Source organism: Pteropus medius, unplaced genomic scaffold, assembly GCF_902729225.1.
Source record: "Pteropus medius unplaced genomic scaffold, Ma_sr-lr_union100, whole genome shotgun sequence".
Lineage (NCBI taxonomy): Eukaryota > Metazoa > Chordata > Mammalia > Chiroptera > Pteropodidae > Pteropus > Pteropus medius.
In genome coordinates this window covers 7,585,991-7,610,337 of record NW_024354502.1, presented here as the reverse complement: position 1 = coordinate 7,610,337, position 24,347 = coordinate 7,585,991, and the positions used below count along the sequence as shown (strand labels likewise).

The 24,347-nt window shown below is 38.7% G+C and overlaps 1 protein-coding gene across 7 annotated transcripts in view; it reads right to left on the bottom strand.

Moving 5' to 3' along the window:
- The window catches only part of SAMD12 (sterile alpha motif domain containing 12), a 353,244-nt gene that overhangs the window by 196,707 nt on the left and 132,190 nt on the right, over positions 1-24,347 (bottom strand). For 6 of the 7 annotated variants that reach the window (XM_039853707.1, XM_039853709.1, XM_039853711.1 and 3 more), the window contains exon 3: positions 3,350-3,479. In XM_039853707.1, coding sequence (XP_039709641.1) covers positions 3,350-3,479 — 130 coding nt within the window. The remainder of the gene's footprint in view (positions 1-3,349; positions 3,480-24,347) is intronic. The other variant, XM_039853706.1, reaches the window with a different exon arrangement.

Sequence of the window (24,347 nt, the reverse complement as noted above, 5' to 3'; positions counted from 1 at the left end):
CCCCAAACGGTGTGCTATTTCCATGGATGCAACAAATTTTTCCCAGCACAGATCACTAACCACCTTATTCATTGCTGCATTCGCCAAACCTGGTACAGGGTAGATGTTCATAAAGACTTGCTTAATGAACAAATGCCTGTGAAGTAGCAGGCATTAAGCTAGGCTCTTCACATGTATTATCCTATTTAATCTTCCCAGTAACACTTAAAGATAAATATTATTCTCATTTCACTGATGAGAAACTTGTGTGATGTTGTACAGATGTTACACGTCAAAGGCTGGAGGTGGAGGGCAAGGCGGGAGGATCTGAGCCACGTCTGTGATCAGAAAGCCTGCCCTTTTTCTTTGTATTTAATATTTGTCCTTTTTATTTACTGTCACTGTACCGTTTGCTTCTAAATTAAGGGATTACTTATATGCTACATTGACAGACCATGACTCCTCGATAAGCATAATATGGGAGATCCCTACTTTAAGAAAAATAAATGAACTGTATGTAGTACTTGCGAGAATCTAAGCCTAAATGAGAGACACGCATGAGCATCTTTATTGCAGCCTTGTAGACAAGCATAGGATATTTACCAGCCCAGACTTTTTCCTCCTCTTAGGTACTCATTTCCCAATTATCATGAAAATAAAGGTAGACGAATTCAACACTGTTTATATATGTTGTTTGTATTCAAAGGAATCAGGACAGCACGTAGGAAACAGCAGTAGCTAACTTTCACTGCATGCTTACCGTGACTGTGAACTACCTGTCACAGCAACTCTGTCAGGCGGGTATTATCATCATCCCCTACAGCTAAACTGCAGTTCTGGGTTTTTCCCTGACCTCTCCCTAAGTCATTCTACTATCTGCACAGGCTGTTGAGGTTTGCTCTGTCGTCACATGCCTCAGTATTTTATAAACCTCTTTGCCCTGTTGATCATAGCCTCCAAGGGTACTAGGATTCCCACAGCTTCTAGCATCACAGGGCTGGTAACTGCAGGCTCGCCTAAGTCCTGAAAGCTATCTTCTGGCCATTTGGCACTTGTGATCATTTGGGTACTTAACATTCATTCTTGGGCCAGAGAAGAGAGGGAGACAGTGATCTTCTGAGGCCTCAAAAAGACATGGACCAAATAGTAACCTGAAATCGTTCTGTCTGTTCCCTAAGTCTCCAAATGATTCCCTGCTTTCTTTCTTCCCAGAAAAGAGGCTGCCCTTAGAATGAAGAAACAGCATGTTTTTAGACACCTCTTGAAGAATCTTAAGTAATAGTGTGATGCTGGCATGCAGAGGTGTTAATAAATGGCTGTCTTACTGGTTTACTCATATTATTTCATTTAATTTGACCATGACTCTCTAAGACAGGTACTATTATTATCTCTGTTTTGGAGATGGAGATGTGAGGTTAAATAACTTGTCCAGAATCCTTGCCAGGATCTTGTGCAAGGTCCCAAGAAGATTGTGACTTATCAAAGGCCAGCAGTGTTCACTGGAGACCAAGTGTGCCACCAAAAGCAATAAGATGATTGTTTGAAGCACATGTCATTCCCACACCCCCTTTCCCTATATCACCTAACAGAAAGCCTCGGGAAGTGGCACCATTTCCTCCACAGACACTGAAGCAAGAGATTTTCATTTCTGAGGAACATGCTCGGCCTCTTCAGACCATTATAAACGCGCACCCTTCCCTCAAGGGTATCTCATAATTCTCACCCCTAATAAAAGATAACACTACTTTCAAATAAGATCATGAAAAAGGCTTTGCCCTTCCTATCACACGGGCGTTCAGAAACATTAAGCAGACATTATCTGACGAAGGCGACCGTCATCAGTCAAATGCTTATGAACTGATTTGATCATTTGTAGGGGTTGAATACCTGCTCCTAGAAGGAATTTTCTTATATTCTTAAGGGAAGAACTAAGAAATAAAAATCTAACACCTGGAATCCAAGATAAGTTCCACCTGTAATTTCAGGATTTCAGGAATTTCATCCAAATGGCCATTACCTCTAGTTGTGGGGAGAGAGAAAGTATATTAAGGACCATTTTTATACTTAGGTCAGGAGGATTTCGCGCTCTGTTAACTCAGCCTGAGCTACACTTGCGTGTGTGCCTTATATATTAAACATTATTGACTGGGTGAGCAAGACTCCATCATAATCTAGTGCAGTGTTTTGTAAACCTCAGTGTTAAAAACCATTTTTCTAAATCAAATTTTCTATATAATTCAAATATACAAATCAGACATAAAGGGAGCTGCTTTGGTGACATACCCGCCTCTGCCCAAAGAACACTCCTTGTCCCTCTGGCAGCCTCGAGTGTATCCAAGGGCTCCACGGAACACACTTTGAAAACCACCCGTCAAGTTCTGCTCTAGGAAGGTGGGATCTGCCCCAGATCTCAAAGCTAGAGGGTAAGAACTGAATTGCAAAAAGAAATACTTTCTGCTTAACGTGTCCTATTCCAAAGTAACAGGAAAGAACAGAACACAGTGAGGTTAAGATTTCAGAGACAGAGGTATGTGTTTGGAAAGCGGCTTGGCCTCTAGACTGCTGAGTGACTCGAGAGCAAGTCACTTTCCCATTACAATGATGTGTTTTCTCTTAGGAAAAATGGGAAGAATCGGGACTTCGACATTTTTTCCTCTTAGAGCTCAGTTTTGGTGCATAGATAATATTCCTCAGTCCTATCTTTTATCACGGTGTTTGCAAAGGAGGAAGGAGGGAGCAATGTTGCCACACAAAGCAGAATCGTTTGGAAGTCCCCGTGACTCTGATGGGCTCCCACAGTGGGTCTATCCGCTCCCCTTTATCCACCCCGATTGAGAGCCTGGTTTCTAAGGGCTTTGATAGTTCATTACAATGTCATGTTTTCTGCTTCCAAGTTCTTCTTGACCACCACAGAGTTTTCGAAGCCCCTTGACATAAATAAAGTCTTAATTTGTGCTATGAGAGTATTCATCTCAGGGGGAGTGAGTTAGTATTACTATATTCACTTCAGGATTTTCCTACGGAGAAATCTTTTCTACTTAGAACACATATCTACTGATCCTGTAACCGAGCTAATTTGAAGGACTTCCTCCCTTTCCTTAACATTACTTTTATTTTTCTCTAGAATCCCACACCCCCTTACCCTGATTCCCACATACTTTTAGACACTCCAAATCCACGGTTCTCTACACTAACGTCTGATGCTTTTTAAGTAGCATGTCTCGCATGGACCTGGAATGCATCACCCCTTTTTAACGTAAACCTACACCAGAAAACTTCGGCAGGGAGATGCTGTCTCATTGCAAGGGTATGGGAAAGGCCATCATGCTGGGGAGAGGGAGTGAAATATTTTGGATACTGCATACTTTACCAGTTATGTCATGCTGTTTGAATGACTCACTGTAGATCTGATACTGATTCGGACAGTGTTTCTTCAACCACTTGCAGACATCCTGTTGAGTCCACAGAGCCACTGGTTTTGACAGCTTCACTGTAGCTGACTATAAATAAAGAAGGAAAAGAAGGTCTGTTAATGCCAGCCCCATGCCTAGAAAGGCACTACTGTTAGAGGTTCTAGAGTGTGCTAACGGCTGCAGGCTGGATGTTCCCAAGTGATAAATATCTTGCTCGTGTCCCCCCTGACCTCAGCAGACCTTCTGCACAGCCCTGAAAACCAGAGAGAAAAGCTTCGGGTGAAGAAGCCCATGAAAATCACACCTACCCTTGAGTCATCATCTTACTGGGAAAAATCCTCAGGAAGTAGTGTTTCCTGATGAATATTCTAACAAGACAACAGGGTTGCTAAACAATTAATTAAATTTTAGGTGGGGGTGTTGGGGTGGGGAATGGGTGGGGAGAGCTGCCTCCAAGTGGCCTTTTTCTATATTCCAAGAAAGTGTCCATCTTTTGCCCACTGACATCTCTAGGGCCTAGTACAACACTGGTACTGGCAGGTGATAATAATTATTTTTTAAATGAACGTTACAGATTTAGATACTGCATACTGAAATGTGCAAGTCGGCCTGGGAGCTCTGGACTGAGGGTGGCCCTGTAAAGTCTAGGAACATTAGTTATGCCACAGTGGGGAAGCAAAAAGTCAATTCTGCCAGCATGTGGGGAATGGTAATAAGATAATGGGGGTAGCCAGACCTCATGTGGAAGCCAAATGGCCAAAGCCCTTTATTGCTCACTGAATCTTTTAAGGAGGTGTTTGTAAAAGCCAACCAAACTCAGGGGTACAAGGACCCAGCTTTTGACAGATGGCCGGTTACAAATACGTTCATTAATTAACAACAGTCAACTGTGCTAGATGCTGGTCTTCCTCCTGGATCCCAGGCTAGATGAAAGCTCAGCTCTCTATAATTTTGATCATTCGGGATCGCTGTTTGCCAACAAAGTAAGATGTAATGTTGACAGTTTTCAAAAAGATGTTAGGTGGCACGCAGATCTGGCCATAAACATCGCAGACCTTCTCACGAGGACCATTCGCTTTTGCTTCTCTTTCAGTTTTTCAGATTAAGTCAAGAGGAGAGCCTCGATTTTGCATGAGTGTGATTTAACACCTTTCTGACATCTGCTAACATGTTTTTGACAAAAAGAGGGGTCCCTTCAGCCTCAGACCCTTTAGTAGGAAGCAGTATATCTAGCGTCCAATAATTGTTCTGTTTTACTTTTATTATATTTAGGGTTGCTTTTATTTTATGGCAAATAAATTAAGGCAAAAGTAAATCTTATTTCCAGTAGTTATATCTAGTTTGCTTTTAAAACAAATGAGTAAAAAAACCAGTAGGTCAATTTTAAGAAAAAATTAAGGAAACATTAATACAGGTAATCAGATAATAATACAAATAGTGGAAGTGGCATGCAGTGATTCAAGTTTAGAACACACAGTGCTCAGGTGTTATTTTCATTAGTATATTTCCAGTTGTATTATTCTTTGCACCATTATTTACAAAATAATCACAAATGATACTTATCACTTTTTACTTGGTGCTGTGTTAATTTTTTCTTTCACTCTTAAGTGTGATAGATTATATTTTCCAAAGATGCTTTTTATTTATTGTGACTGGCATTCCTCCACTGATATTTGGGGTTGATGTTCTCTCCCCTTTGATAGTGGCAGGTCCAGGACGGTCTTGACCAATGGAGTACAGTGGAATCGATGTTATCTATGTGACTTCCGAGGGCAGGCCATATAAAACATACAGTTTCCACCTGGCTCACGCTCTCTGGCACTTGCCTTTGGAACCCAGCCACCATAGTGTGAGGAAGCTCACGCCACATGAAGAAGCTATGTATAGGAGTTTTGGCCAATCACTCAGCTAAGAACTTAGCTGCCAGCAGCCAACCACACCAACCCTCAGACAAATAAGTAAACAAGCTTCAGATGATTTCAGCCACCAGCCTTTGAGTCTTTCAGCTGAGGCCCTCAGACACCATGGTGCAAGGACAAGCCAACCCTGCTGAGCCCCGAGTGAATTTCTGACCCATATAATTCATAACTATCAAAAATAGGTGTCTTGCACCACTAAGTTTTGGGTTATTTGCTTTGCAACCCTAGGAACGAGGACCCTAAGTTAGACAGACGTGCAGTGAGGACAGAAGGGTTATTACTGTGCTTGTCAGGGTGCCTCCCACTTAACAGATGCTCTGTACAGACACAGTGAATGAGCGAATGAATGACCATTCTTGCTGAGTCTGGGTTCACGGGTCCGCTTATTATTTAACCAGCAGTTAATTTCAGGCCTAGCCCTTGCCGCCCTCCACCCACCTGTGCTGTGCTCTCATGGCTCCTAAGCCAACTTGGCCTCTTCCTTCGACGCTACATCCCTGAGCCACAGGCTTGCCAGCCATTTCCCTCTGACCTCAGTGTGCAACCGTATCGACTGCTTTCCTAATTCTGATGACAGAAGAGGACCTTTGGCATAGATGGTACAAATGAGAAAATGTTCTGTCTTTTGGTTTTTCCCCCTTTTGCCCGTCATCACCTCTTCTCCTCTGCATGATTAGGAAACCAGAACTTTGGCTCTTTTAGCTAGAAATGCACTTACCACCATGTTTTACAAGTCAGGGCCTTTGAATCTGGCTCTTTCCTGCTCTGAGAATTTTCCTTTGGATTAGTGGAATGAGTTCACAGCTGACACATCATTACCCCGAACCCCTTGCAAAAGTTTCCTGCACGTAAAGCTAATCGCTTCTTTTTGAAAACTCCGATAAACCAGTCACAGAAGGCTGTCAATTAGGAAGGGAAAGGCAAGAGGATAAAGTTGCTTATACATCAATATCCTCAACTTCCTGGAGGGTAACTCTTCAACTTGCTCATTTCCTAGGAAACAGGACCCTCAGGACCAAGACAAGTCCATTCCCTGGAGACTCAGGTGGAGATTCACTCAAAACGCCGAGTGAATTCAGAATGCATCCTCGCCAGCCCACCATCTGCTTTTGCTATAAATTTTCCTTTTCATCATAAATCCAGGTGTTCTGAGGCTAACACTCGAGGAGCTTCATCGTTTTTCCTTCAACATATCCTCTTGCTAAGCAGTCATTTGGTTATCACTTGCCTGAACAGCAATAAAATCTATGCTTTAGGCATAGGCTATTAAGGCTATATGAACCTACAGGGATAGGCCTCCACGTAAACTGGTATAGAGAATAAAATGGGGAGAGATAAAGATTCCCACCACCAATAAGAAGTTTGCCTCTCTGTAATCAGACAGCATACAAGTATCAGCCTCATTTATGTGTCAGCTGATTCTTTGTCTCGGCTTTATTATGAAATTATTATGAGCTAGCTCCACACTAACTAAAAGCCATAATGACTCCAGTTTGCTGGATGCTCAGAGTGTACCTTCATTTGTTCTGCCTAAACTTCTCTTTGTATAACACCCCAGGTCACCTCAATATTTCTCCTTCTATTCTGATGTCCCAGCCCCAACAGCAACCAAGTTTGGGAGTGAATGTCATAACCTGATTCCTTGAAAGAGCTTAACCTTTATTTCTATGTGCAATTTGAAACAATAAGCATTGGTTCAACTCATGTCAACCTGTTTCTCACATTCATTGGGGGGTGCACAGTTATCAAATCATAATAGTTCCATAGTGTTATTTTAATCACCCTCTTTTCCTCTGTCACCCAACACTCACATCACTATTTATACTCAACTCTGGCCAGTAATTTTCTCTGATAAGCTGTGTATTTTTTTTTTCCCACAGTAGGAGCCTAAACCAAAACAATAGTTCATAAAACAGAGATAGTATTTCATATTTATTAGAAACGGTAAACACACACACACACACACACACACACACACACAATCATGCCTAAAAGGCAAACATTAAAAAAAACACGTGGCCCAGTTTTCTTACTCAGCGTTCAGTCTGCTACAGGTTCTCTGGATTTATAACTCTGGAGACAACTTTGGTTTGTTCTGCTGCCCTCAGAGAGGCCTGAGGCAGCTTGTTATTTTAACCCCTACACGCTGTGACACCAAGCAGAAATCCCAGGCATTTCCCTGCTGAATTGGTCCAGGCCTTTTTACAGACAAGCCGAAAGTGCCTTTACTTTCCATTTCACGTGGAGACCTCACTTTATGCAAGAGACACATCTTTTGTTTGCAAATTACTTTTTTTTTTTTTTTGCAAATGATCTTATTTTATACAACAACATCAGCTATCTTTACAGTAATTTTTGATTTGTATTAAACTGGAAAGAACTCTTATGTTTTAAGTTTTTAAGGTACACATGAAGCTTTTCTGCTAATAATTCATGCTTTAAAGGGGTTTGTTACAGAAAGAACATACACAAACATTTTTAAAGTTAAATTTAATTATCTCTTACATGTTTTGCAACATAAATTCTTTTAATATACTGTGTTTTGATTTATAAGAGAACAATGCAATTTTAAGCTCCCCGTGGCTGTACAAACTGCAATTTTAAGCTCCCAATGGCTGTAAATAGGTAAGCTTACATGAGACCCAGTGAGTTGATTGTGATGAAAAACTAAAGAAAGCATAGATTGCTGATATCTACTAGAAGACCAAGCGAGCTTTATGGCCAAATATCAGAAAGTGGGAAACACGTTTGCAGCATCTCATTTCTAAGCATCTGCTTGTAGGTATTTATAAGTGTCTGCAAGCTCTACACATTGCTTCTTCCTTCTCTTGCCACCCTGCAAAGTTTTTCTTTAGTTCCCAGTTGACTATTTTATTGGCTTTCATTGTGTAATCTTTCTCAGGATTGGAGAAAGAAAGTAGACTGGAGGGAAAGGCGTGCACACACGCACACCAACAAGCCACTGATGTCTATTTTAGCATTTTGGTGCTCATTCACTCAAAAAAGGGCCTCTAAATATCAGAAAAGACAGGCTAATTCTCAGAATACTTGGCACTTGAATTAATTAACTTTTAAGTACCAGTAATGCCCTCTTCTGTCACCTTAACACTTTCGTGAATGAAGGTGTTTAGAAAAAGTTCAAAAAGTATCTCTCCTATTGTATTCTGTTTCCTAGGCAGCTTATGAGATCCACAGAGCCATTCTAGGATTTGGACCAAAATATCGTATGCTGAAATATGGTATTTCCTCTAATACCAAAGTTAGAGGAAACACAAAATTTGAGTCTTCTTCAAATTAATTTCTATCAAACTGGGGCTTTCATATCCTGAAGGTAAATTTTTATAAACCTCAATTTTATTTTGCACATTTCAATCCAGCATTTGAGATCCTTATCAACCAGTATATTGGTTATTCTCCTGTATTTGTACCACCCATTCAAGAAAATCTTTTTGTGGTCTTTAATAATTTTTAACAACACAGCAGGGTCCTAAAAGTTTGAGAACTATTGTTCTAAGACATCACTGTGGTAGTGTCATTAAAAGAAAAAAAAGTGTTTGGCCTGACATAATTTGTTTACATTGAATTTTAGTGATGGCCTTTTGCATTCGTAAATACTCAGAACCACAGACACAGAAACTTTAAGTTTGAAGGAATCTAAACACTCCATAGGTTCAAATGTAAACCCACGACAAGAATCCAGTCCATTTTAAGACATCTAAAATGGTGGTTAGTAAACCTGGATTTTGATGAATATATTAAGGATGTGTGTGTGTGTGTACACAAACAACTTAACTTAGATGAAGACCAAATATCAATCCCCTAATAGAAAATAATTACTATTTTTTTCTCCTCCCTCTCCTTCCCCCTCTCCCGGTAGGGGAGCTGCACAAAATTTGGGAAAACATGATATAGATTCAGACTCTCTTGAACAGCATCAAGAAATGCATCCTGTGAAACAGGCCACTCCACTGCTAATAAGCTCCAATGGTTTAAAACGGTCTTTTCTATTGAAGCCAAAATCAGATTTGCATCACCTGTCTCACTAATTCTTGAGTCCTGGCTTTGCAGCGACATGAGACAATTCTCACCACCCACTGCACTGATTTCCACGTCACACATCACATTTGTGCTCTGCAGTGTGTCTCGTGCCTTTTTTTTCTCAAACCATGGTATATACTAATGAATCCCAAGTTATATCTCCAGTCCAGTCTTCTCTTGAAACCACAGTATGATACATACAACCGATGACTTCAGTTACATTTGCATATCTAGTAAATATTTCAAATTCGACATGTCCAGAACGGACCTCCTGTTCTTCCCCTCAAAACTGCCTTCCTCATCTCATCTGACAGGCTACGCTTCCTATTGCTGAAGCCCTAAATCTTGGATTCTTCACAGACTCCTCTTTCTTGCATTCCACATCTAATCTACTGGGAAAACCCGAGGGGTCTACCTTTGAACATAGCCACACTTCAGTCTATTTTCATCACTGACATCACTACAATCCTGATCAAAAACACTGTCGTGCTGCACCTAGATTACTTCCTCCAGGTACCTAACGCACTTGAGGGCATTCTGTTTTTCCCTTGCCCTTATTTTAAATTATTAAAATAGTTTACAAAGCCTCAAGCAACCTGGCTACTCAGCATCCCCGATGAAGAGCTTTCTTGCTCTTTCCCTAATACATTCTGCTCCCACTATCCCTTGCCCTTGTTCGCAAATGCCGACTATGCCCATTTCTTATTTTGCCTGGAATGCCCTTCTCCCAGATGCCCGCCTGGCTAATCCCCTCGCTTCCTTCAAGCCTCTCCTCAAATACCACTCTCCTTAGTAAGTCCCGTCCTGATCCCCGTTTAAAAAAAATGCAACATTCCTTTCTCTGGAGCTACCAATGCTTATTACTTTGCTCCACTGTCTTCTCCAGAACAAGTATCATCTTACATGCTTCAGACTTCACTTATTTTGTCTATTATTTATTATTTGTCTCTTACCATGTCCTAGCAACCTCTACAAGGGCAGGGATCTTTCTTATTTTGTGAAGAATCCCAAACTTTAGGAAAGTGCCTGGCACAGAGCAGGCCCTCAATAATTATTTGTTGAACGAATGAAAGCATTGTCTGGTCTGTCATATATCACAGTTCTTATATTCTTGAGTGTCAGAAAACTGGTTCAAGTCCCGGCTGTGTTCCTGACATTCCCAGGTTGGGGATAAAACAGCCTTTCCTCTGATTAGATTCTTCTCATATTGAGCCAAAAAGGCAGAGTCATTCTAGCACACAATTCTTAGCACAATAGCTCACATTTCTCGTCCTCAAATTTTTTTTCTTTTTACATTGACACAGAGAATGATGTAATGAAAAATCCTTGGCATTTGGAATCATGCAGACCTGAAATGAATGCCAGCTGTGGCATTCACTAGCACTGTGACCTCGGGCCGGTCAGTGGACCTGTTTCAATATGTCCCTCACTAAACTGGAAATAATACCTATCTTGTTGTTTGTGGAAGGATTAGAAATGGTTTATCTAAAGCACTTTAAAGATGCCTGCCACATACTATGTGTTTAGGAAAGTATATCTTCATATACTTAAATGGCATTACTGGCACTCTGTTGTGACATTCCCAAGCCTGATTTGGGGCTGCAATAGTGCAGCGCAGTGGACACAGGCAGAGGCTTTGGAGTCCAGCTGACTTGAGATGCAGGCATTATTAAATGGTGTTAGGTGTAGTGTGCTATGACTCAAAAACAACTGATAAAAAAGGAGTACTAAAAGGCACCAGTGGAAGAAGTCAGTATAGAAACGAGAAGAAAGTGAAAAAATCAAGGAAAAGGGAAGAAAAGAATGGACAGATAAAGAAACCAAGTTAGGAGAGCCAAAGGGATGCTCCTCCTTATCCAGGCTGGGCTTTGCTACACCACACAAATATCACCTCATGTTTTCTGGCGACAGGTTGTCCCTCAGACTCTGAGTCAGCTCTTCCCTGTCTTCAAGGACAGTCATGCACAAAGCATCATAATCCCATGTCAAAGATACATCTCAGATTCCCCAGGCACCTGATGGAGCTATTTATAAAGGAGCACCATCCAGATGTGGAGACTCTACCGCTCACGAGCCGTCAAGTGAACACTTGCATGTAATGCCGGCAAGACCTGCCGCCTCCCAAGTGCACGCTGCTGTGCATCGGGGTCTCTAACAATAAAACCTCGTAGAGGGAATGAACAGACATGCAGAGGCAGTCAACGGGAAACAAGATGTCTCTGGCATCCCAGATGGCTCTGGTTATCAAGGCCTGCTTTCCCTATCAGCCCACATTGTTGCACCTGTCAAGAGAAATACAGAGGGAGAGGATCGCGCTGTACTTGGTGTCTGCTCCGAGTCCAGCAGGAAACCCACGGCTCATCTGCCCTGAGGAGCACACTCTGCAGGACATGCCATGCGTGCAAGGTGCAAAGGTGCACATACGCTTTGAGCACGTACCTTATGGCAAACCCCTGTGCAAATGTTGGATGAATGAAAGCATGAGGAAAGAAAAAATGAAAAAAGAAATATGAACCATAAAAATGGTTATTGATCATTTCATAGTTCTACAATTACTTAGGAATAACTAGGTAGTTTGTTATAACTGATAAAAACGTACTCAGTGCAAAATGACCCTTTGCAATGTGACCCTAGGTCTTTCAATCTCAAGGTGGCATCTGTTTTTTGCATCTCTTGGATTTGGGGGTGGGAGGAGAAGGAAGGGGAGCCTTGTGGTTTGTTTTGACCAAAAGAGCAAGGCAGAGGTGATGATGGGTCAGGTCTGAGCTGAGATCTCAAGAGGCCTTTTTGCTTGTGCACTTTTTCTTGCTCCTCTGTAGTCACTATGAGAACAAGCCTGGTCAAGTCTGACCCAATCAGACTTGGAAATGCAGCACAAGAGCTCATGAATGCCATGCCAGACAAACATGCATAAATCCAGACATACATACATAATTCTGGACATACATAAATTTTTAGATACAATTTCATAACACCGCATACGGAAAGAATTGTTTAAACTATCTTAGTGAAATCACCCTTAATTTCCCCAACAACCCACATCCAGTTTACAGAGATACAGGCTTCAAGCGGTAAAGTAACTCATCCAAGGTCACACTGCTAGTGAGTTCAAACTTGAAGCTTACTTCATGATATCATTCTGCCTTGATGGACATCGGAATAAAAAAAAAAATGTGAGCTGTTTCAGTGAGGTTCCCGGTGCTAGACTGCTTTCTTAATTAAATCAATTAAGATAAATCTGGTCAGAAACGACCCAGCCTCTGTCCTCACTGGGAACGCCAAGATCAGAGCTGGGGTCGTCACTGGCCATCCAACCCCTCGTCCTGAGCTCTCTCCACTTTCCTGATCACGGAAGGAGGTACATGCTTTGCACTGTGCAACGGGGCAGTGCTAATCTCTCATCTCCCCATTACGTCACCAGGAAAACTTGAATAAAACCATCTCTGCCCATCTTACAAAAGCTGCTGTGAAGATCAAAGGAAATAATTAAAAGGCTGAATGTTTAGTGGTTTTACAGAAAAGAGAAGGCTAGTTCTAGGAAAGTTGTAGCCAGCATACTTGTTGGTACTAAAATAAAACAAAAGCACTAAAAGACATTGCCGTGATTGTATTTAGCAAGGGGGCAGGGTGGGAAATAAAATCTCTGGAATAGGGCAGGGGTCAGTCTGCGTAAAACTTCCAGTACCAGTGTTCTGGCCCTTTAAAAGTTAACCCACATGAAGAACAGCCACTCGCCAGCTCCATGACTTCTTGATGGCAAAACAATTTGTCTGTATATTCAATTCAGCCAAATGACAACTTAATTCAGGGAGATGGGCCCTGTTATGAATTGAATGTTTGTATCGCCCCGAAATAAGGATGCTCTCAACCCTCGATGTGACTGTGTTGGGGATAAGGCCTTTATGGAAGTAATTAAGGTTAAATGAGGTCACGAGCTAGGGTCTTGATCCTGTAGGATTAGTGCTCCTATTTAAGAAGAGACACCGAGAGCTCTCTCTCTCTCTGCCATATGAGGACACAGTGAAAAGGTGGGTGTCTGCAAACAAGGAAGACAGCTGTCACCAGAATCGGACCATCCTAGTACCCTGATCTTGGACTTTCAGCCTCCGGAGCTATGAGAAAATAAATGTCTGTTGCTTAAGCCCTACAGTTCATGGTGTTTTGTTATGACACCACAAGCTAATACAGGAGCAAACTATCTAGTTCGTATAAACTTAAAAAATAAGTTATACAAAAGGACTTAGAATAGAAAATACTAGTCTCTTGTCCCATCTCCTTTCATTGGAAACTTTTTTTTTTTTTGAAAGTATAAAACACATGGTCTGGTCTAATTAAATATCTCCCTTCTGTAACCCCAGCTGTAATTTTCAGGGGCAACTTGTTAATGGGTTCTTCTTTTCAGTCTCTTTAATTTATCAGACTTAGAGAATCACTTGTGGCTACCCCAATGAGAACGATCAGGAATTAGCTTCCTCCTCCCCTCTCCTTTTTTACTCTTGGTATTAATTCCAGTTCTTATTTTTATAACCTTAAATAATATCATCTATTGATTTTCCAAATAAAGATTCTTTTTTTTATTTTTTGTATACTTTTTCATTTCCTTTTTATGTTTTCTTGGTGCCTCTCCTTCCAAGTCCCACCTTCTGTCATCCACAGTATTATCTTTACATTGTCAAGGTTAATAGTGTATATTTTCTGTCCTATACTCTACCTGATCCGCTATGAATGTGGACTGATTCAAAGCTAAAACAATCAATAAGTTGCATTTACCTTAGAATGACTGTGTAGTACTGTTCAAATGCTGGGCCAATTAGTCTGGTCTGGATTATTTTTTCTTGTACTACATTCTCAGAAATACAATATCATATGTGCTGAGAATCTCAAAGAAGTTTTCCGACATGGAAATCAAATACATTCTTTTCTTATATGCCAGCAGTTGCTTAAATTCATGCCACGATTTAGTTTGCTCTACCTAAATAACACCCATATCTTTCCTTGACATTAGGAGTCAATAAACTATGGCTCCCTGGGCCAAGTCCAAGCCACTGCCTATTTTTTTTATGGTCCACATGGTAAATAATAATGTTTTTTTATATTTTTAAATGATTAAAATTTTTTTTTTTAAAAAAATAGTATTTTATGATGTGTAAAAACTATATGCAACTCAAAATTTAGTGTTCACAAAGTTTTACTGGCAAATGGCCACGCCCATTTGCATTCACGCTACAAAGCCAAAATGAAGGAGACCAAATGGTTTATGAAACTAAAAATATTTACTATGTAGCTCTTTATAGAAAAAGTTTGCCAGCCCCTGCTCTCCATGGTGGGAGATTTTTCTCAATCTTCCAAATCATCTCCTACATTTTAAAATTTCTCTCCAAAATTGCATTTTAATTTCTGTGTGCTCTCTTATTCTCTGGTGTGTTCCTTTTTCAAAAAGCAGCCCAGGCTTTTTTTTTTCTTTTTTTAATGGATGCATTTTTAAACCTATGCAATATGGTTTTGAATTTCTTTGAGGATACTAAAATTTTTAAAAGGAGGGTTTTTATATTTCGAAAGTTCTTTTTGCTCATATTTGACTTTACCTGTAAATTTCCTGCAAATATCTGGTTTATGTCTTTGTTTCTTAAAGAAAAATGAGGTAATGGAGAGGAGACCTGGATTTCTGTGTTTTATTATTATTTTTTTAAATATATTTATATTTGCACTGGGCTTGTTGCCTGAGTGGCTTATTATTCAGAATACTCCCTAAATGCCACAATGAAGATGACCTCACGCTGGAGTGCTACTATCCACAAAATATGCCCCACTTCATCCTAGACACTTAAAAAAAAACTTTTAAGAGACAGATTTTTTTTTTGCCTGAGGCATAATCCTTTGGCCATTAGGCTTTCTTCCTACAAGCAGAAGTGGACGAGTGGTTGATAAACCCTTTTTTTCCTTGCTCCTTGCTTTATGTCCTGTTCCTCACTCCTTGCCCCAATTTTACAATCCAAGTCATTTGACTCCCTTCCCTTCCATTCTCACTGTTATTGCTATCTTATGTTTATATTTCTTTACCATTATTTTCAAATGGTATTCAGTGGGAAGAGGAAATAAACAATTGTGATCAGTATGTCATCTTATATGTACAATCTCCACATTTATTTTTTAAAAAATTATTGAAATATAGTCTATCCATGTAAAAAAAATGTATGTCTCCATGCACATATATACTGGTGTGTCACTGAAAAGCTAATAATTTAACCATTCCCCTATTAGACATTTATTCTGTTACCAGTTTTTTGCCGCTACGTATTTTGAAAGCCTGTAACCACCCCCTCCCTACTTCTACCTCCAGCTACTGTCCCGTTTCTCTGTTCACACAACACACCTACAAAGACTTGTCTGAAGTAACAATCTGCTTTGGTACCTTGACATTTGGGCTTCCTTCCTTCCTTTTCCACGGAACGTGCTCTCGTCACAGGCCTCGAGGCACACTCAGGTTGCTAATTCTGATATCGCTTCTTCCAATATCACACCTTTCTTCGGGGGGCGTATCAGTGGCAGACGATACAACAGAACACACTTCGTTCTTGAAACACTTCCCTCTCCTAGCTTCTGTGCATCTCGCTCTGACGGTTTTCTTTCAATCTCACTGGTTACTTTTTTTTTTTGCCTGCTTCTCCCCTGATCAACCCTTAAACGGTATACGCCTTAGGGTTTGGCTTGGGACCCCTTCTACTCTCTCCTGCAGTAATTTCAAGTCCCACTGGCTTTAAGTATTGTCAATAAGTCAATGATACGTTGACTCACGCAAGTTGCCTCGCTTGGTATCTAAAAGAACTTTCAAACTTATATCCGAAACAATCTGTGATTGCTCTCAAATGTTTTCCACCGGTGTTTCCACATCTTAGCAGGCATTGACCAAAAGCTGGTAATCATCCTTTCATTCCTTTGCTTTTCCTCACCCTACCCCTAACATTCAAATACACAGATCCAAACCAGGACTGTTGAGTGTGTGTGGAAAATATACCCAGGATCCGTACACTTACCTCCGCCATTACTCCTTCCAAACTAGTTCAAACTTTTCACTTAGACTTGGGCAATAAACTCCTACTCGATTTCCCAGCTTCCTCACTTGCCACATATAATCTATTCTCCACAGCTGAAACAGTAAACTTTTGAATATATAAATATAAACGGGTCCTTCATTACTTTCTCCTTCTACTTATAATTAAATCCATACTCAACCTTCCAGTCTGCAAATCCCTCACCCAGCACACCTCCTACTCTTCTCTTCTTGGTCTTGATGTACCAAGACTAGTACATTCTTGTCTTTATTCTGTTCCTCCGAAACAGAAGCCTATCCTACTTTAGGTTGGGTAACAAAATCTAGCTCTTCTCTCAGATGTTTTCGAGACTAGCTTTGGCTTGTCATTCAGATCGCAGTTGAAATGTCATTTCCTCAGGGCTCTCTTCCTGGACCACCAGATCGTAAGTAATCCCTAAGCTACTTTTAATGCATGATAGCCCTTATTATTTTCTGATAATTTTTCATTTACTTGTTTACTACAATATTCCCTGCACCTAGGCACAGAATAAATATTCTTTAGATGAGTGAACTATATAGTGAATATAGAGCTAACTCCATCATCGGAATGGATCCTTGGTGATATTGACGATATATAAGTTCTAGAAGTAAGATTATGGAACCATGCTTTTTTTACTTGTGTTTATATATATATATATATATATTTTAATAGGCTTTATTTTCAGTGCAGTCGTATGGTCATAGCAAAACTGAGTGGAAGGTATAGAGATTCCTCATATATTTCTGCCCCGAAAACAGACAGTCTTTTCCATGATCAGCATTCCCTACCAGAGAGGTACAACTGTTACCTTGGTGAAACTACACTGACACATCATTATCACCCAAAGTCCACAGTTTACATGTGGGTTCACTCTAGGTTTGCACATTCTCTGAGTTTGGACAAATGTGTAATGACAGGTATCTATCATTATAGTATCAAAGAGTAGTTTCATTGTCCTAAAAACTTTCTGTGTCCAGCCTATTGATCACCTTCCCTCCTCCCTAACTCCGGTAACCACCGGCATTTTTACTGTCTCCATAGTCTTGCCTTTTCCAAAAGATCATATAGTTGGAATCATATAGTAGGTAGCCTTTTCAGATTTACTTCCTTCACTCAGTAATATGCATTTAAGTTTCTTTTCACGACTTGATAGCTCATTTTTTTTTTTTAGTGCTAATGAATATTCCATTGTCTGTATATGCCACAGTTTTATTTTAAAATCCATTTACCTACTGAAGGACATCTTGGTTGCTTTCAAGTTTGGGCAGTTATAAAGATGCTATAAAAATCTGTGTGCAGGTTTTTGTGTGGACAAAATTTCAACATTTTTTGAAAAATACCAACGAGGGCAATTGCTGGGTTGTAATGGTAAGAGAATCTTTAGTTTTGTCAGAAACTGTCCAACTGTCGTCTAGTGTATTTGTACCATTTTGCATTCTTTTCAGCAATAAGTGAGAGTTCCTGTGGCTCCACATTTTTGTCAGCATTTGGTGTTGTCAGTGTGCAGGGTTTTGGCCATTCTAATAGGTTCATGGTGGTATTGTTTTAATTTTCATTTCCCTGATGACATAAGATATGGAGCATCTTTTTAATGGTCTCCATCTGTATTTGCCATCTGTATATCTTCATTACTGAGGTGTCTGTAAAGGTCTTTGGCTCATTTTTTGATTGGGTTGTTTTCTTATTGTTGAGTTTTAAAAGTTATTTGCATATTTTTTAAGCTACATCTTTTGCAAATATTTTCTCTCAGTATTTTCATTCTACTGACAGTGCCTTTCACAGAGCAGAAAATTTTAATTTTAATGAAGTCCATCTTATCAATTTTTTCTTATAAGATATTGACTTTGGTGTAGTATCTAAAAAATTACAAGCAAACCCAATCCAAGGCCATCTAGAGTTTCTCCTTGTCTTCTAGGAGTTTTACAGTTTTGCATTTTATATTTAGGACTGATGATGCATTTTGAGTTACCTTTTTTGAAGGGTGTAAAATCTGAGTATAGATCCATCATTTTGTACATTGCCGTCTAGTTGTTTCAGCACCGTTTACTAAAGAGACTATTTTTCCTCCATTGTATTACCTTTGCTCTTTTCAACAATCAGTTGACTCTCTTTATGCGGGTCTATTTCTAGGCTTACTATTATGTTCCACTGATCTGTCTATGGTTTCGTCAATACCACTGTCTTGATTATTGCAGCTTTATAAATCTTGAAGTCAAGTAGTCCCCCACCTTTAGTCTTCTTCAGTACTGCATTGGCTATTTTGTGTCTTTCACTTTTCCATATAAACTTTAGAATCCATTTGTCAATAGCCACAAAATAACTTGCTGGGATTTTGATTGGAATTGCAATAAATGTATAGATCATATTGGGAAAAACTGAAATATGGAGTCTTCCTGCCTGTGAACATAAAATATCTTTTATTTAATTCTTTGATTTTGTTCATCAGAGTTTTATAGTTTTCCTCACATAGATCATATATATATATTTTGTTAGATTTATACCTAAGTATTTCATTTTTGGAGTGCTAATGTTAATGGTATAGTGTTATTAATTTCAAATTCCACTTGTTCTTTGCTGATACACAAGAAAATGATTGACTTCTATATATTAACCTTGTATCCTGCAACCTTGTTATAATCTCTTACTACTTCCAAGAGTTTTACATTGAATATTTCTACATGGATAATAATATATGCAAACAAAGACATTTTTCTTTCTTCCCAAACTATATTCCTTTTACTTTGTCTTATTAGCTAGGACTTCTAGTATGATGTTGAAAAATAGTAGTAAGAGGAACATCCTTGCCTTGTTCCTGATCTTAGTAGGAAAGCTTCAAGTTTCTCACTAGTAAGTTATGTTAGCTGGAGGTTTTTGTAGAAGCTCTTTATCAAGTTGAGGAAATTCCGCTCTTCTGAACTGAGAGTTTTTAACATGAACATTGTTGGATTCTGTCCTATGCTTTTTCTGCATCTATTGATATGATCCTATGATTTTTCTTCTTTAGCCTGTTAGTGTGATGGATTACATTAACTGACTTTGGAATGTTGAACCAGTTTTGCATACCTGGGATAAATGTCACTTGACTGTGGTGTATAATTGTTTTTATATATTGTTGGATTCAATTTACTAATATTTTGTTGACGATATCTGCGCATCTATGTTTGTGAGTTTTTTTCTGGCCTCATAGAAGGAGTTAGGAAGCATTCCCTTCTGCTTCTATCCTCTGAAAGAGACTGTATGGAACTGATATAATTTCCTCCTTAAATGTTTGATAGGATTCAGAGAAAACCCATCTGGGCCTGGTGCTTTCTGTTTTAAAAGGTTATTAATTATTGATTCAATTTCTTTAATAGATATAGGCCTACTCAGATTATCTATTTCTTCTTGTGTGAGTTTTGACAGATTGTGTCTTTCAAAGAATTAGTCCATTTTCTCTAGGTAATCAAATTTATGGGCATAGAGTCGTTCACAGTGTTATTTCATTTTTAGTCGTTCCTAGTGTTATTTCTTTTTAATGAGTCGTTCATAGTGTTATTTCTTTTTAATGTCCATGGGACTGCAGTGATGTTGCTTTCATTTCTGATATAATTTGTGTCCTCTCTCTGTTTTCTTAGCCTTAGTTAGAGCCTTACCAATTTTATGAATCTTTTAAAAGAACCAGCTTTTGGGTTTGTTGATTTTCTCTATTTCCTGTTTTCAACTTCACTGATCTCTGCTCAAATTTTTTATTATCTCTTTCCTTCTGCATACTTTCAATTTAATTTGCTCTTCTTTTTCTAGTTTCTTAAGGTGGAAACTTAGATGATTGATTTTAGAGCTTTCCTCTTTTCTAATGCATGCACTCAATGCTATAAATTTCTCTGTAAGGAATGTTATTTTATCCTACAAATTTTGGTAAGTTGTATTTTCATTTAGTTCAAAATATTTAGTTTCTCTGGAGATTTCTTCTTTGACCATTTGTTATTTATAAGAGTATCTTTTAATCTCTAAATGTTTTTGGATTTTCCAGTTATCATTTTGTAATTAGTTTCTAGTTTAAATTGCATTGTAATCTGAAAGCAGATAGTATGATTCCTATTCTTTTAAATTTGTCGAGGTGTGTTTTATGAGCCAAAATGTGGTCTACTATGGTGAATATTCCATGTAAGCTTGAGAAGAATGTGTATTCTGTGGTTGTCGGATGAAATAAGTCTATAGATGTTTACTATATCCAGTTAATTAATGGTGTTCTTGAGTTTGCCCATGTCCTTACTGATTTTTTTCTGACTGTTGAATCTGTCCATTTTTGATAGATGGGTGGTGAAGTCTCCAACTACAATAGCGGATTCATCTATTTCTCCTTGCAGTTCTACTAGTTTATCCTGTGTTTTGATGTTTCGTTATTAGGTACACACCTATTAACAACTGTTATGTTTCCTTGAAGAACTGGCCTTTTTTTTTTTTTATCATTTTGTCATGTATTTTTTTACACCTGATATCTTTGCTTGCTCTGAAATCTGCTATGTCTGAAATTAACATAGCTACTTCTGCTTTCTTTTCATTAGTGTCAGAGTGTATCTTTATCCATTCATTTACTTTTAATCTACATGTGTATTTTTAAAGTGGGTTTCTTGCAGACAACATATAGTGGTGTCTTGTTTTTTGATCCACTCTGACAATCTGTGTCTTTTAATTGGTGCGTTTGGACCACTGACATTCAAAGTAATTTCTGATATAGTTTCATTAATGTGCAACATGTCTGTTTCATATTTGTTGTCCTTGTTCTTTGATCACATTTGTCTGCCACTCTTTTTCTGCCCTTTTTCGTTTTAACTGAGTATTTTATATGATTTTACTTTCTTTTATTAGCACATCAGTTATACTTTTTTAAAAACACTTTTTAGTGGTTCCTTTAGAATTTCCAGTGTACATTTACAACTATTCAAAGTCCACTTTCAAACATCACTATACTGTTCCATGGGTAGGTAATGCAAGTACTTGATAACAAAATAATCTCAAATCTTTACTCTCCTCTCTTGTAATATTGCTGTCATTCATTTCACTTACATATAAGCATATATATATATATATTTGAATATATCATTGCTATTATTTTGAACAAATTGTTTTTGTTAGAGTAATTAATAATATGAAAAATAAGTTTTTTCTTTTACCTTCACTTATTCTTTCTCTGGTGTTCTTTTCTTTATGTAGATTTGAGTTTCTGACCTATATCATCTTCCTCTCTCTAAAGAAATTCTTTTAAGATTTCTTATAAGACAAGTCTAGTGGCAACAAATTCCTTCCACTTTTTGTTTATCTGAGATAGTATTTATTTCTCCTTCACTTTTGAAGAACAATTTCGCAGGACACAGAACTGTAGGACTGGTGGGGGTTTTCCTCTCAAGACTTTAAATATTTCACTCCGCTCTTTTTTTTTTTGCTTCCATGGCTTTTGAGAAGTCAGATGTAATTTTTATCTTTATTTCTATGTAGGTAAGGTGTCCCCAGTCCCCACCCCCATGGCTTTGTTCAAGATTTTTTATCTGTGTGATTTTCTGTAGTTTGAATAAATTAGGTGTAGGTGTAGGGTTTTGTTTGGGGCATTGATCCTGGTTAGTATTCATTAAGCTTCCTGGATCTGTGCATCTGACATTTATTTGAAGAAATTCTCAGTCATTATTGTTTCAAATATTTTTTCTGTTCTTTTTTCTCTTACTTCTCCTTCTGATATTTTATGTACATTATACATACCCTTTGTAGTTGTTCCATAGCTCTTGGAGATTCTGTTCTTTCTCCCTTCAGTCTTCGTTCTGTATGCTTTTCAGTTTTGGAGGTTACTTTTGAGAGATTTTCAAGCACAGAATTCTTTCCTCAGCTGTGTCCAGTATATTCTTAACCTCCATCAAAGCCATTCCTCACTTCTGTTACTACGTTTTTGATCTCTAACATTCATTTTGGGTTCTTCCTTAGAATTGCCATCTATCTACTTATGTTGCCTATCTGTTACTTCATGCTGCCTGCTTTAGCCACTAAAGCTCTTAACATATCAATCCTAACTGTTTGAAATTGCTGGTTTGATAATTCCAATATCCCTGCCATATCTGAGTCTGATTCTGAGACTTGCTTTTTCAGTCTCATCAAACTGTAGCTTTTGCCTGGACTTTCTCTCATAGTTTTTCTCTCAGAGTTGTACACACTGAGCCCTCAGCAATTCATCAATTACAGTTCAAATCTTCCTACCAAGTTCTGAGTCCTACGGGGGTTTTCTGCTTTGGTGATTCTCTATGTGCACTCGTTTGGTCTTTCCAGTTTGGGGGACAGCAATTTGCTCTGTGACGTCATCTCTTTTATAGATCTGAGTTATTGACTTTTTCAGTTTGTTCAGTTTTTTACTTATTATTAGGACTGAGTGGTAACTTCCAAGCTTCTTGGGAGCCCTCCTTGTCTTTCTTTCTGTCCCAATTTGACAGTAGAGCAAGGTTTTGGCATAACAGAAAAAGCAATAAAGCAACCTGCAAGACCCAGGTGCAGTCTTGCGCATCTGAATTTGAAAGCAGTGAGGGTTCTGCCTTATCTCATTCATTTATTCATTAATTCAAATATATTTACTGGATACTGTTCAATGGCTAGTGTCATATTAGGTGTGGGGTACTGAGCACTGAATAACACAGCAGAGGTCTTTCCTTCATTGTACATTTAATATGCACAAGCACGAGCCCAACAGACCAAGAGATCTACATAAGAGAGGCTGCATAACACTGTGAACAAGAATTCAGCCCAACGCTGCTCAAATGGAATTCCAGGGACCTGGGTTTGCGTCTCAGTATTTCCATTTACTAGTGATTTAACCGTAAGCAGGTGACTCTGTTTCTCTACGCCTCTGCTTCACCATAAAGGAAAGGGGAATGACATATTTATCTCATAGGTTTGCTATGATGATGTGATGAGAAAATAAATTGAAAACATGCCATTTAGTCCCTGGTACTAATGAAAATTAATGAAAGGTAGTCCCTGCCATTATTGTTATTTTATTATTACTCCTAATGCTACTATAGCTTCTACTCCCACTACTGCTAATACTTAGTGTTATTGAAGAAGTGTGAGTCGGGTAGAAATCAGGGTTAAAACATGTGTTCAGAAACATTTGTTGACAGCTACACAATAAACTACATTAGTTATTTCCCAGGGGCATAATTTACCCAGACCTATAGGAAGACAAAAATGCAAAGGATTTGATGTTTGCTGTTTTATAGTTCTTTCAGAAAACAGTGTGAAATAAGAAACATGGCATTATATCCCAGTCATTCCTTAGACTTAGGCATAAAGCTGGCACTTATTATTTGCAAGAGAAATCGCATCATTCTCTCTGATTGGTCACAAATACACAATTAAACATGAATTCCAACTCTCATTCAGTACATACACACCTTGGCCAAGAGGAGCATTTTCATTTTCTTAGTCTTTCTTCCAATATGTCTTATTTGTTTTTTTGGTCTGGGTGACTGACTGACCTTCTCTAGGGAGGATTGTTAGGGACCATAAATAGAAATCTGGGATCTCATTTGGCTCACATTCATGAGCCAATGCTCACTTGGCTCACGAATGTTATTTGTGACAATGAGATCTGGATCCTAAGGAAGTGCTCAACAGATCCTAGACCGGAAAAACTCCCACTCAACAAGCATCATCCAGAGTCTGTAGGAATGAATAATGACCTAAAAGATACACCACAAATGCAGTTTTCCTGCTTAATTATAATTGCATTTCTCTACAAATCATCATCAAAAAAACTTCTTTCATGTTTTCATTTTTCTATGTACTGTTTGTTTACTCCTTAATAAGCTCCTCTTTTTATTTTTTATTCCCTGTCCATTTTTTTCCCCTCAAAATTACACAGGCTGTTGAATTCGAAAACTTTCATTTTCTGCTTCTGCGTGCACATT